General features: G+C 43.4%; 1 protein-coding gene across 2 annotated transcripts in view; it reads left to right on the top strand.

Annotated features, from left to right (window-relative positions):
* STAC (SH3 and cysteine rich domain) overlaps positions 1–14,362 on the top strand; it is a 153,208-nt gene that overhangs the window by 124,767 nt on the left and 14,079 nt on the right. For both annotated transcript variants that reach the window (XM_036091329.2, XM_036091328.2), the window contains exons 9-10: positions 13,301–13,352; positions 13,455–13,592. In XM_036091329.2, coding sequence (XP_035947222.1) covers positions 13,301–13,352; positions 13,455–13,592 — 190 coding nt within the window. The remainder of the gene's footprint in view (positions 1–13,300; positions 13,353–13,454; positions 13,593–14,362) is intronic.

The following is a 14,362-nucleotide window of genomic DNA, read 5'->3' as shown; positions in this document are numbered from 1 at the left end:
TTCTCCATCACTGAGTAAGAATTGCCATGCTGAACTCACTGGCTGGAGCTATAAACAGACCCAAACAGTCTGGCATCACTGCAGGAGGAGGTGACGGCATTTACCGAGGGAAGCTCTGTTCTATCAGAGCTAGAACCGGCCCGAGGGGTTGGAGCCTGCCTGGGAGTCATTGCTGGGGGCTGCCTTGCCTTCAGCTGACTGTCCACAATCAGCTCTCCGCTGAGGAAGACAAGGGTGATATCTGTTCACATTGCAGTGAATACGGTTTGTCATGTCCTTCCTGAGACCGTCATTTGGATAGCTAGAATTTAAACTGGAACAACTTCCCAGTGTGTCAGTCCCACCATTTTATACCAGAAAGTTATTCTGAAGTCAGCATATGAAAGGAACAATTCCAGAGAAATACAGGATGTTATTAGGGTACTGAGGAATGATGTCTAGCTGCCTGGTGGTGGTCATAAATTTTTGTGCTTACTTTAGACAGTTGCAGGTCATTAAAGGTCAAGTTGTCTGGTCACGAATCAGACGTTTACAGTCTGCTCTGAGGCAAACAAGACTATTCATTCCCAGGAGTGAAATGCCTGTGTTACATAGACTGCAAGATTGGAATGATAAATCATACTTTTTCCTTTTTTTCTTCTTCTTTTTTTTTTTTTTTTTTTTTTTGCCAAGAGATTGTGTGTTCCCAATTTAAAAAGCCAGGCACCTGATTTAGAATGTGTAATACAATGCTTTGGGGATTTGGTATAATTCCTTGAATGAACTGGCACTTTGTGAATTATCCTTTTATCCTCATACCGTAAGGTAGAAAAAAATTCCTTTTAACAAAATATCATTCTTATCCACCTACGTTCTCACCCAGGGGAGCACGCGGTATTGTCCTCAGGGCAGAGGACACATGCAGTGAGAGCACAGGGAATGTTTGGAGTGTAAGCTTGAGGGCAAAGAAGACCCAACTGGCAGAGCCAATAGCTGTAACTCAGAGCGGCTGAATCATTGCTTCACCAAGCATCCATTATGTATCTGCTCAGGAACAGGGAAAGCTTTTCTGCCAACAGCTAACAATCCAGACCTTTCTACTGACCTCCACAGATCTCAACTCAGAGTTCACTTCCTCTGTACACCCTTTCCTGATACCCCCAATCTGGGTGCAATTCCTCTGTTATCTCCTTTCACGACACCATATTTCTTTCCTTTAAAGCAGTCACCTCAACTTGTATTTATATATTTCTGGAATTATCTGGTGAACCTCTATCTCCCTTATAAACTCCATGCGAACAAACCTGTCATTGCAGCTATATATCCCTGTAGCATAAGACAGTTCTTGAAACATAGTAGACGCTTAATGAATACGTGATGAAGGAATGCATGAGTATCGTGGAGATGAAATCAACTAATGCTGGGCCTGCCATGCACAATCAGCGGGCACATCAAGTACGTGATAATATAATGGAAATGATAAAAGGGGAAGCAAACCAAGCTCAGAGGGCTTAGCCAGGACCTCTTTCCTGGAGGAGATGGGCCTTGAACCTACGATGAATATTATTTGTCAAGAAGAAATGATAGAAAAGTAGATCAAAGGGTTTCAGACAATTTTGAAGAAGCCCCGGTAAGCCCTTACTGAGCACTCACGGTTTAGGAATGGAGGAGTAGGCCTCAGAAAGGAGCCACGAGGGCGCTGCCCCCTCAGTCTTAGGGCAGTGAGTCCTCCTCTTAGAAGTGCCATGGTCCCATCATTGGTCTCCAAATGCTGTCTAAAGGCAGAGGCTTTCAGTGCAAAATAAATGTCCTTCATAAAGTCATCCATTACCTCCCCGAATTGCTGGAGCTCTCATGGATAATGCTCTATCTGTCCAGCATGGGCAGAGAGCAGGACAGAACAAGGCAGCAGGGCAGAAAAGAGCACTACTGGGGAGTCACAGAGACCTGGATCTGCCTTCCAGTGCTGACCCTTCCCAGCTGCATCTATTTGAGCCAACGATGTAATTTCTTGGGGGGCTCAGTTTGCTCCTTCCTTAGGGATACTAAGTATTAAACCAGATAATGTATATAAAAGGTGGGATTTCGTGCCCAGTACAAAGCGAGGTGACCAGTGTATTTTAGATAACTTCTTAATTTGCATCTTTTCACCATATGTCTTATTTCCAAGTCCTCTGGATCTCATCAATACTACCCTAAGGATATAATAGTTGAAAAAACACAGCCAAAGACTCTCTCTGGCCTTTGAGCATATCCAGTGGGACTTCATCTAATTTGTCCAGCCAAAAGGAGACTGTGAGACCCCGTCCCTCATCTTCTGAGTCTATTTTGCAGTTGCTGACTTATAGGTATGACATTTTACCACTGACATGAAAGACATGGTGCCACTATGCACAGGATCCCTGAACTGTCACTGACCATTTAAGGTCTGATAACAATAAAGAGCACCCCATTCCTCTGTCTGAGTGTAATGAGCTTGTATAGTAGATAAACTTCTGAAATTCGGGTCTTAAACAGTTTCCACCAATAACCCTTATTATCAAATTTTTTAAGAGCTTTGTAAATTACACTTTATGGATGGCCAGCTTAATATATGAGCCAAGCTTTGTAAAATGCTACTTGGAACACAAACTAGAGAACCCCATTATAATCCGCACTGACACTGTTGTCATATACGCTGCCTCGTGAGTGCACATAGGCCGTGTGCCCAATCACCCTCCTAGCCTAGTGGGTGAGACACTTACATATGCACAAACACTCCCACATGCCCACAGATACACACACACACACACACACACACACACACGTTCATACACCCGTGCACACTCAAATACACATTCATTCACGCACACGCACTTACACACACACATAGTTAGCAAGAGCTTGGTAGCACATGCTTAGCTTTTTGCCTTCCACATTTACAATGTAACCAGTCTCATTATCCTCGCTGATCTTGGGCTCAGAAGTCTGCAAAAACAGTCTTAGAGCCCTTGCTTATTATTCACACCAACATGCCTTTTAAAAATCATTAAGAATAGTGGCATCTGGGTGGCTCAGTGGGTTGAGCATCCGACTCTTGGTTTCTTTTTTTTTTTTTAAATATATTTTTTTTAATTTTATTATGTTATGTTAGTCACCATACAGTACGTCATTTGTTTTTGATGTAGTGTTCCATGATTCATTGTTTGCATATAACACCCAGCGCTCCATGCAGTACGTGCCCTCCTTAATACCCATCACCAGACTAACCCATCCCCCTACCCCCCTCCCCTCTAAAACCCTGAGTTTGTTTCTCAGAGTCCATAGTCTCTCATGGTTCGTCTCCCCCTCTGATTTCTCCCCATTCATTTTTCCCTTTCTTCTCCTAATGTCCTCCATGCATGGACAACTCTTGGTTTCAACTCAGGTCATGATTTCAGGGCCATAGGATGGAACCCATGTAGGCTCTACACTCAGCACAGGGTGCTCGTCCCTCTCCCTCTGCCCCTCCCAACCCCCACACAAACCTGTGTGTGCATGCACTCGCTCTCTCGCTCTCTATCTCTCTCTCAAATAAAAATCTTTTTAGAAAGTAAAAATAAAAATCAATAAGAATAATTTTTATGGCTTCGCCATACCGGTATATCATGGAAATAAGCAGCAGATGTAAATAACTCCCAAGTAAACACAAACCCCTAAAACATCTTAGGGACTCTGAAATAAAGGATGGGGAGTAAATAAAAGACTGATGGGTTCAAATGCATATTCTAGTGACCATATAATGCCTATTCCAAAGAATCCATTTTGGCTTCCCACATCTAAGTCATTTTCATTTTTATTAGTTCTCCCCAAACAAATTTATATGATAATGGCCATGTTTCATAAGGGGGAAAGAAAAAGGAAAAAAGAAAAATGCTTAGGAGCCAGGAGAGGGAAAGAGGCAACTGCTTTTCCAATATTATTAAATTCTAAGATACAAATTAATTTCCACTTCAGTGTGTGCCCGAACATCTAAATGGGGCAGGGGAGGGTGGGCTTAAAAGAAAACTGTATTTTCTTTTGTAATCCCAAATAAGTATTTAGATTCTTGAATCGCCAGCCTCTTTCTTGGAATCAGCGAGTCTCGGATTTTTCCGTGGTTGAGTCTGAATGAAACCAGGCAACCATTCGTCTCATTAGCTAATATTCACGAGAACCTCTGGAGATGGGATGGCCTGAATTCATCTCTTTCTGTTTTTTTTCAAAGCACCACTTGAAATCTAGTTAAAACTGATTTTAACCCTTATGTGGCTGTTCTCAGGATTTGAATCTCTTCACCACTCACCACATGGTGAATGAGCATCGACTTAGTGAACAGTTCGCAGGCCCTGCCCACGAAGAGCTCAAGTGGTCCTCGGGCTAAGGGGGTGGGGGGGCGCAGAAGAGTAGACAAGAAAGCACGCTTCAGTGTGAGGTCTTTTGGGTGGGGAGGTAATTCAGGATGTCGCCACAGCACCTCAAGGAGACATCAAAGCAGCCGTGGGAGGCCAGGAAAGGCTTTGCAAGGAGGTAGCATCACAACAAAGCCAAGTCTCCCAGCAAGAGGGGACCCAGATGCCTGTGCAGCTTGGTTAGTGGGCAGTCATTCTCCCTTTCCAGTAAGGAAAGGATAAGGAAGAATGGGTTCAATGGCAGAACATGAGAATGACTTTAAGAGGTAGGAGATGGGGGGCAAATATCAACCCCATTACAAGGAGGTGGTGCAAATTCACTGCCTGGGTGGGAGCATGTTTTCATAACTACATGCTTTCCGGTCCTCATTCTGGAAAGACTAACTTCAACTTCAGTAGAACTAAGTGAATGGACACCTAGCTGTTTTAGTTCATATTCCAATGAGACAGTTTATAGTTCTTTACCTTTTGGGGGGCCAGGTGGGAGAACCAGGGCCAAGAACTGTCAGGTGGAAAGTAGAGGCTCAGGCTGGAACCCAGGGAGGCATACTTCCAGTCCACTGGTCTTTTTCTTACCCCACACTTTTCATCTTGCATTGACTATGTGGATGTGCTCTCTAATGAGGTTGACAATTCCTTCTTTTTTTTTTAATTTTTTTATTGTTATGTTAATCACCATACATTAGATCATTAGTTTTTGATGTAGTGTTCCATGATTCACTGTTTGTGTATACAATTCCTTCTAATCAGCAGATTGAGACAATGTATTAATTTATCCCGTGTTGGCCATTCATATCCCTTCTTAGGAGTTTATTAGGATTGTTAAGTCTTGTTTTTAAGATCAGGAAGCTTGTGATCTATAGAATGTGTTCATGAAAAGTCACTCTAGTTCACTAATAATTTTTTTTTAAATTGAGGTGAAATCATGAGTCTATACAAATATACAATGAACACATGTCAAAATTTTTATTTGACTCATTAATTAATGAGAGAACTAGCATAATGTCCCATCTGGTACAAAGGAGAATTCAAACATCACACATACGTAGGCAATCAGGAGCGCTGACATGAATTTACAAATGCGTGCCAAACTGGTCAGTCCTCAAGGGCAACAACTGGTTACATCCCACCAGACACAGTTCACTTGCATTTCTAGGGACGAGAGTCATTTGCATCATCACCAGTTTTCTACAAGTTGTAGAAAATATGTAAAATAGCTCAAAGACAATGAAAGAGGGAGATGGTAGGAAAGATGAGCTAAACACCCAGATCTGTAATATTTGTACCTGTTTCAAAGTCTTTCACAATTTTCCCAATTTTTCCTGACATCTCCTTGAGTTCTTTTCACAAATCTGTGAGGTCACCCAAGAAGTTCGTATTTGATAGAGGATAAAACTATGGCTGGGATTGTTAAACCACTTGTCACCAGCCCTAAGAACCTCCTGGAGAATATTATTAAAATAGAGATTCCTGGGCTCCCCCCAGGCCTACACGGTCAGATCCCACTTGGAGATCTGAATGGCTAAGTGTTCCCCTGGCTTCTGAGTATCTGCCAGACTTCAGAACAGCTGTGACATCTGAAGATACACAATGGGCCAGTGACAGACCCAGGGCCATAAGGCAGGTTTCCTGATGCTTGGTCACGTTCGGTACTCCGGTCCGCATCAAGGTTTCGGCCAGCCACTTGTGTGGCTGTGTCCTTCACTCTGTGAGGCTTTATAAATCCTTCATAAAATAAGAAAAGGAGAGCCCTTGAGACATAGTAAGACAGAATAAGACTGCCTCGGTGTCTCGTTTCCATTCTCTAAGTGCATTACCGCTTGGCAAATGCATCAACTTAATTAAAACCAAATGTAATTCTAATGCACCAATTTGATTTAAAAATAATCTTCACAGTCACCAGGACATCAAAATGCAATTAAGGCTATTTGAGGAAAGTCTCTGATGCATATTATGTTCTGAGGCTGCACTATGTCAGGAAGTCCAGACCCTCCTGAATGCCACTAATGTGCTCAGCAGCAATCCTTTCGCTCAGATGCCTCTTCCAATTAGGTTCTGGAGAGCATGATCCGGGACAGTTCAGGAACATTTACCAAATCCCATCCAAATGGCCCTTTAGCTGAATGCTTTTTCTCTGAGCCACTCCCCGGACTTGGGGAAGCGCAGACAGTCTCACGGATGCCAGGATTAAGACAAAATCAAACTGCGGATTCAGGAGTTCCTCGTTACCTACCCGTGTGCTCAGACTGTAAAAGGCTCTGGACCAGGACTATGGAAATTGAGAAGCGGGTCTAGCGAAAAATTAAGCAATCGATCTGAAGTTAATGGAGCAGTTTGGCTCCTTTTTATGTTCCCCTGACGTGGTTTTTCCAGGACATCTCTTCTGGCTGAGTGACTCTGGTTGCCCTAAGACGGATTTGGTTTTTGTTCCTTTGTTTGGTTTTGGTTGGTTGGTCCTTTGGGTTTTGTTGTTGTTGTTTGTTTGGTTGATTTTTTGTTGTTGTTGTTCCTAATGAATAGAAAAGGGTAAGAAATACTAAAGATATCTGAAAAATACTTGGCAGAGTCAAATGGGCAGTTCTGATGAGTTTCATAGGGCTTGGGTGGTGTAAGAGGCAGCTTGATTTAGTGGTGTTAGTAGTGGATTCTCATCCTGCCTGTAACTGGTGAAGTCTCTCCGAACCTTCTCACTTGTGTGCAGATGCAGCTGGCCATGCCTGCTTCATTCAGTGACCCTGCTGTCCCTCTCCAGACTAGTTGGCGGGCCTCCTCCACTATTCCAACACCTCCGTTGCAATCAGCGGCTGGAGCTCCAGCCCCCAGCCCTTGCCGCACCTTTCCCGTCACTACCTGGGGTGGAGGGCAAGAGGGAGGGGCAGATGTAAAGAGAGAAAAGCTTTTTCAAAGCTCTGAATCACACTGAAGCCGCTTGAGAGGCCAAAGATGATCTCGTGAACCAACCATCCCTGCCAAAATCCTAAGGGAACACCCATTTGAAAGGCAATAATCACTAATCTTCTCATTTCCAAGTGAAAAAAAATTACACTTTCAGGAAGAAATTAGAACTTTCGAGCCCTTAATGTATATCAGTCAGGGCGAAAGCCTTCCACATACGCATTCTCATCCAATCCACACAGCAACTATGCAAAATAAATATAGTTTATTAAGTATTTGCTATGTATAGTATGGAATTAGATAAATATCATTGAGGTAGCTGAGTCTCAATGAAGCATATATGTTGGGATTTGGGGGGGGCGGTCAATTCCACACTTGTTTGTCCCCTCCCCCCCACCAGCATGTTTCTTCTCATTCAGCGAAGAGCCTTGGTGTAAATTACCAGCTTCTATGTCTTTCCCCTTTAAGGGTACCAGCATCAGAGCACCTGGGTGGCTCAGTTAAGCATCTGCCTTCGGCTCAGGTCATGATTCTGGAGTCCCAGGATCAAGCCCCACATCTGGCTCCATGCTGAGCAGAGAGTCTGCTTCTCCCTCTGCCCCTCACCTAGCTCATACTCTCACTTTCTCTGTCTCTCAAATAAATAAATAAAATCTTAAGAAGAAAGAAAAAAGTACCAGCATCTTACTAGAATAAAATCTCTTAACTATTTAGAAGAAAAAAAAAAGTACCAGCATCTTGAGGGCAGTAATTATATCTTAACAACAATACCAGCCACCATCTGTTCTGGGCTTATCTAAATGTGCTGTAGAAGTATTACCTCACCTAATCCTCAAAAATATTGATTAGCTAGATACTATTATTTTCCTCACCTTACAGATAGGAAAACCGATGCTTAGAAAACTCTTCTCATTTTGTACACTCAACACACACCCAAAACCTACCATGTCACAAGCATTCAAAAAATACTCGGATGTCCTATAATTTCCTTTGGCTCAATAGGCAGAGATGGAGGAATAAAGAAAGACAAATGTCATTTGCTTTCCAGAATATTCAGTATATCCCAAACATTGTGAAAACAAAAAGGGCCCAGAACATCCTTCCTTGTCCCTGTGCCTCACAGTGGAGGGCCAGTCTAAAGTCTCAGGTTGTCTGAGACAGTGGAGAAGGGGCTTCTCAAATGCAGTGACCTCGTCAGGAAGGTGTCGGTGTCTGCACCACAGAATCTGTGGTCCCCATGGAGAATGGAGAGACTGGGCAGGGGCCTCAGGACAACTCCCCCTCCACCCTCCAAAAGCCCACCCCTAGAAGACCAAACCATGGCCATAACACCTTGCAGAAGAGCTCCCTGAAGCTGGCTGGGCTCAGCTAGCATCAGCCATATGCTCAGTGATACTGTGCCCTCTAAGTCCCCAAAACCAGTCTCCCTTGTGGTGGGAGAGAGAGGTTCCTATGTCCAAATGCAAAACTGAGAAATGAGGGAGGCAGAGGACTGCTGAAAAGGAACCAGATAGCAGCCATCCAGTTCCCACCCACGGACACAAACACACACATTCACGGATCAACGTTGTCCCCTTGCTGTTGAGTGGTGATTCATCAGTTAGCTGTTCTTACTCTATTCCTGCTCTTGATGGTAGCGCACAGTTCCCTCATCACGTGAAGACTTTCCAAAAATCATTATATAACCAACCCGAAAATCATCCTCTGGATCCAAGACCAATGTTACTGAGCAAACCAAAAGAAAAGGCCAGCTGCGGTGCTCTGATCAGTCTGTGCCAAAGAGGAAACTGATCCCTTTACTGTTTATGATGTACATTATGTTGTGTACATGTATCATTCTTGGGTAAAGTACAGCAAAATGCTTACCTGAACTTAGGATGCTCTGATTGAATTAAGCAAAGGGAATCTTTTTTTAAATATTTGGGGGCCTGACAAGTTCATCACCAGGAATTTGGAAATAGAGTTAAATTATAAAATCTGCACATTATGGATCAGGAACATAAGGTCTCCTGAAAGAAAGAGAGGGACTATTAGACCAGAGCAGGACTTTGGAGTGTGAGACCCCAAAATGAGAAAGAACTGTTCCGTGGAGAGGGGCCTGGTGGGCCACAGAAGCATGAAATGGTTGAAGGCAAAGAGTCATGCACTGGCATGCCAGTGTCCATCCTAGGACCAACCGGGGGAAGGAGGATTTTTAGGTATTAGGCCTCCATTCCTCCAGGAACGATGGACAGGCTCTCCCTATGTGCAGCGAGTGAGCAGAATGTTTGCACTTAGTTCTTTGATGGCAGGACATAGTGCACCAACACCATGGCTGGGAGAAGAAAACGAAGTTGAGAACCAATTGAGTAGAGAACTTACGGTTGATAGTGGAGGGCAGCCACCCAGGGCCACCCAGGCTTGCAGCTGGGAGTCAGGGGAAGAGCGCCCTCAGGCTGTAGGGGCAGCTTACATATGGCCAGCAGCTGGGGTTAGCTGGTTTCCCAGGCTCCCTGTGGATTAGTGAATTTGAATAATTTCACAGGTTCCAGGGCATAAGGGCTGTTGCTCGTTGTCTGGTACCTGGCCCCAAAAGCAGGTAGGGCTGGGGCTGGTGTATCATGTCCTGGACTATGAGAGTCCTAGGGGAAGTGGTTGAGGTGTTGACTTAACCAGTTGCTTAAGGGGAACTGACTGGCCTCTAGCTAGAGTTTCAAAACTGAGTCAAGACACCTCTTAAAAATAAAGGGGTGCCTGGGTGGCTCAGTCGGCTAATCGTCTGCCTTCGGCTTAGATCATGATCCCGGGGTCCTGGGATCGAGTTCCCCATTGGGGTCCCTGCTCGGCGGGGAGTCTGCTTCTCCCTCTCCCACTCCCCCTGCTTGTGTTCCTTCTCTTGCTGTGTCTCTCTCTGTCAAATAAATAAATAAAATCTTTGAAAATTAATTAAATTAAAAACATGACATTACCCAGAGTGGTTTTATCTTGCTTGCCTACTCGGATGCACAGGCCTGGGCCCCATGAGTGCAGGTGCCATGGAACAGTGCCGAGATTGATGGGTGATGCGGGGCAGGGGCAAGGGGCAGGACGAACCTCACGGGCCACGGGTTTGCTGACCGAGATGTCAGAGCGTTGCTGTCTTGGATTCAAGTGTTGCCTGGGGCAAGATCTTGCCTGCAGTGAAAAAGAGACATTAGCTGTCTCCACCAGATGATTAGAGTAGTTGGCTAATATCAATCGTCTACCCTTATGCTTTATAACTGCATCCCATCTATTCTCTTCATAGCCCTTATGATAATTTGTGATTATATATTCATCAGAAATACAGATTACCTTCTTCTTATTATTTATAACCTTGTTAAACGTTGTGTTATATATTTGCTTATTTGTGTCCATTTTTCTCACTAGAACATTAACTCCAGTGAGGATGTTATTCTCCAAAGAATACCCAGAATCGGCAATCTGGAATATTTGTTGAATGAGTTGGTAAACAAACAAACAAAAAGGAATAAATAGTTGAATGTAACTCTCCTCCCTCACTAAGCAATTTTCTGGTCCTGGCAATGTTCTTTTATAGGATAAGACAATCCCCATCACACTGTCAAGAGGGTGTCTGGTATTGCTCATAAAATTTTAGCTTGTGTTCCAGTGAGTGCCTTATTCTTATATGTGGTTTAGTTACCATGGGCCATATGCTCAGGGACAGCCCACCTTTGGCCATGGTAAAGAGTGAGTCTCTATCTAGACTGTAAATCCAGCAGTTGGATCCAGGCAGCATCCTTTTTCACTCTTAGGAAAAGGTGCCTCCCCCCACCTCCAGCTTTATTCCTTACTTCCCGTTTCTTCCAAGCCATCAGCAAAGTCATTGGACTTGATGCTAACACACGGTTTCTTTAGGTTATTAAGTTAAGTAAAATCTGCTGGAGCTAGAAAGATTTTTCTACATCAGCTTTCATCTTTGCTGCTTAATTAAATCCCTCACCTGGGAAAAGAGTGATTTTCAGCCATCTTGCTTTCTGTGGCATCAGCACGGAACTGTGACTTGAAATACCAAAATGCCACTCATGTTTAATGCTTCAGGTGCAACAAGCCTGTTCTATTTGGAATCCCCTACAAAGATAGATATTAACTGAGAATTGAAAATGACAGCAGAAGAGACTGAATCAGAATGGCAAAATGAGCCCACGGATCTACTTCCTCTCTTGCTCCAATCCCTTAAAATATCAGAAAATATATTTTTTTAAGAATACCTCTATAACAGTACTAGAAAACAAGAAATAATAGTATCTGAGACCCCAAAATTGTGAGAAGTTCCTGGCAAACTACAGCAAATAGGGGCACATTCAAGGAGACTGAACTTATAGCAAATTCATTGAAGAACATGAGGGTGTCTCTAGTGGCTTGATTGCATTAATGACCCAAATTCTTCACCGTTTCCTGTACTGCCCTTTGCCATGGGACTTTACAGTTCCTGTCACCACAGAAGTGGAGACCCTGTCCCAACCCTTGAGTCTGACCAGCCTCATGACATGCTTTGCCCAATAAAATGAGGCAGAAGTGACAATGTATGATTCCGAGCCTGGCCTTGGAGGCCTTATGTGTTTTGCATGTTTCCATTTGCTGCTCTTAAAATTCTGGCATTGCCATGAATGTGCAAATTAGCCTTCTGGGGTATGAGAAACAGGAAATAGGGCAAAGTCTCCCCAGTCATCCCAGCCAACAGCCAGCCAACACCCAGGCATGTGAGTGAGCCATTGTTTTGTGGCTGTCTGTTACCCAGCATTATCATGGCAATATATGACTGATACAGACTCCCAGCTGTGTTCATGACACCACATTACTGCTTATAATGAGCAATAGGCAGCAACGGTGTTTGACTCCAGAATCAAAGGAACACCTAAACTCAGAAGAAAGGGAACCCATGCCTAAGGGAGGGCTCCTATGTGAGCACAGAAGTCTGAGAAAGACAAAGAACTGTGTTTCAATAACTCTAGACCCCAGACCATCTAGAGAGCGGGGGGGGGGGGGGAGAGGAAGGAAAAGGCAGCTGTATTTAACAGGAGAATCAACTGACCTCTCCCTCACCAAGGTTAAGAGAGAGCCCTGCCCTGTTTTAGCCATTGGAGTATGGTAGGAGACTCCAGGCTGTTTGCCTGCTACATTTTCAAGCATCTAAAAATGAGATGCCCCAATCGACACACCCTGCTCTCTTAAGCAGAGCCTGAAAGTAGTCCTTGTACTTGGGAGAGAGACACAGTGCAGAAGCAGATGCATGTAATAGCAGAGAAGCTCACCCAGCTGTCCACACCCATCTACCTCTGTGTTCAGCCATTAATGTAAAGAAACAACCAAGAAATACAGATGTTGAAGAAAATTCCTTGACAAAAAGGAGAAGCGATAAAGAGGAGGCCAACCAATTCTAGAGGAAACAAAGAATTCAATAAAGGAAAGAAATATTGTTTTAAAAACATAATAATATCCTCAGCCAGATCTATTATAATATGACATCCATAACCGAAAGTGGCAAATATGAATAGGAACCTTCCAGAAATAATAAAGAACCCTTCTCTATATGTAAAAATAAAGCTAATATTGAGGCAACTATGTGGCTCAATCAGTTAAGCACCTGACTCTTGATTTCAGCTGAGGTCATGATCTCATGGTTATGGGATCAAGCCCCGAGTCAGGCTCTGTGCTCAGCGTGGAGTCTGCTTGAGATTCTCTCTTTTCCTCTGGGTCTGCCTCTTCCCCTACGCTCACTCTCTCTTTCTCTCTCTCTCAAAATAAAGAAAAACTTTCAAAAAATAAAGCTAGTATTATTTTTTAAAATACAGCACAGAAATAATACTTGTTTTGAGTGTATAACAAAACTATTTTCATGGGTGGGAAGAACTGAGAAAAAGTCATGTTTATTTTACTTCTGTTTATTTTAGGATTATTTGTATACATGAAAAACTATTACGTGACTCTGAAGTGTCATCTTTTTCTCTCCCCCCCTCCCCACCTTCCCCACTTAACCCGTTCATTCTTCATTATAGGCCAGGAGACATGATTACTCTTCTAGAAGACACCAATGAAGACTGGTGGAAAGTAAGTATTTCTCTTTCTTTAAAAAAAAAAAAAGAATCCCTGGGTAACTGTAATTACAACAAATGCTACAATTGTGGATGCATGCCTCTTTTTTCCTTTCAGGGGAAAATTCAAGACAGGATTGGCTTCTTTCCGGCCAACTTTGTTCAGAGAGTACAACAAAACGAGAAGATTTTTAGATGTGTTAGGACCTTTCTTGGGTGTAAAGAACAGGGGCAGATGACACTGAAAGAGAATCAGGTGAGTAAAGCATGCAAGCACATACCAGGTACGACAAAAACAGAGAAATAGTCACTAACAAACGTAACAATACACATAAATCTGAATGAATGGGGTCATATTCAAAGTGTTCACTTTGAGAAAAGATAATACTCTGGTGGTATTATGTAGTGTAGTAGAATCTAAACCTGCAAAGCCAGAATGTTAAGAAGCTCCTTTGGTGGTATCTGTTCACAAGAGGAAATGTACATAAAGTTATAGCAGCAGCGTAAGGACATCTATCTGGTCCTGGTCCTTTTCTCTGAGGACCGCTGGTCTCTGATGTGGACACCTACTCCAGTTTGGGCTCTGTGCTGTTCTCCACCAATGCGTGGTTAATTTTTCATAGTTTCTTGGGAATACTTTGTTGTTACTTGCTGAGGATTCCACAGTTCATTGTATTTGCCTCTAGTCACAAAGGCCCTTCTAAGTAAGGTCTCCTTGTCCAGACTCTAAGCTTCTGCCTTTTCACTGGAATCCAAGACACCTTCACATTGCTGCATAAAACATAGTCAGGACATAAGTAACCAGAGACTGTCTCATACCAGTGCCCAGATGTCTCTGTACATCTAATCTAGAGGTGTCTGGCGCCATCTTGCTCTAGTGCCATGTTGAATGTGAGGTTCAGCATGCAACGGCAAATAAATGACACTGTCAATTTCCTGAGAAGTGAGGTATGAACCCCTTGCACATGTATGTCTTCAAGCTCCATGCTTCTTGCTCCCCCATCTCACTCCTGGAATATTGACAGA

This window comes from Halichoerus grypus, chromosome 1 (genome assembly GCF_964656455.1).
Source record: "Halichoerus grypus chromosome 1, mHalGry1.hap1.1, whole genome shotgun sequence".
Classification (NCBI taxonomy): Eukaryota; Metazoa; Chordata; class Mammalia; order Carnivora; family Phocidae; genus Halichoerus; species Halichoerus grypus.
Note: the sequence above shows the minus strand (reverse complement) of the source record. Positions and strands in the feature narration are given on the sequence as shown.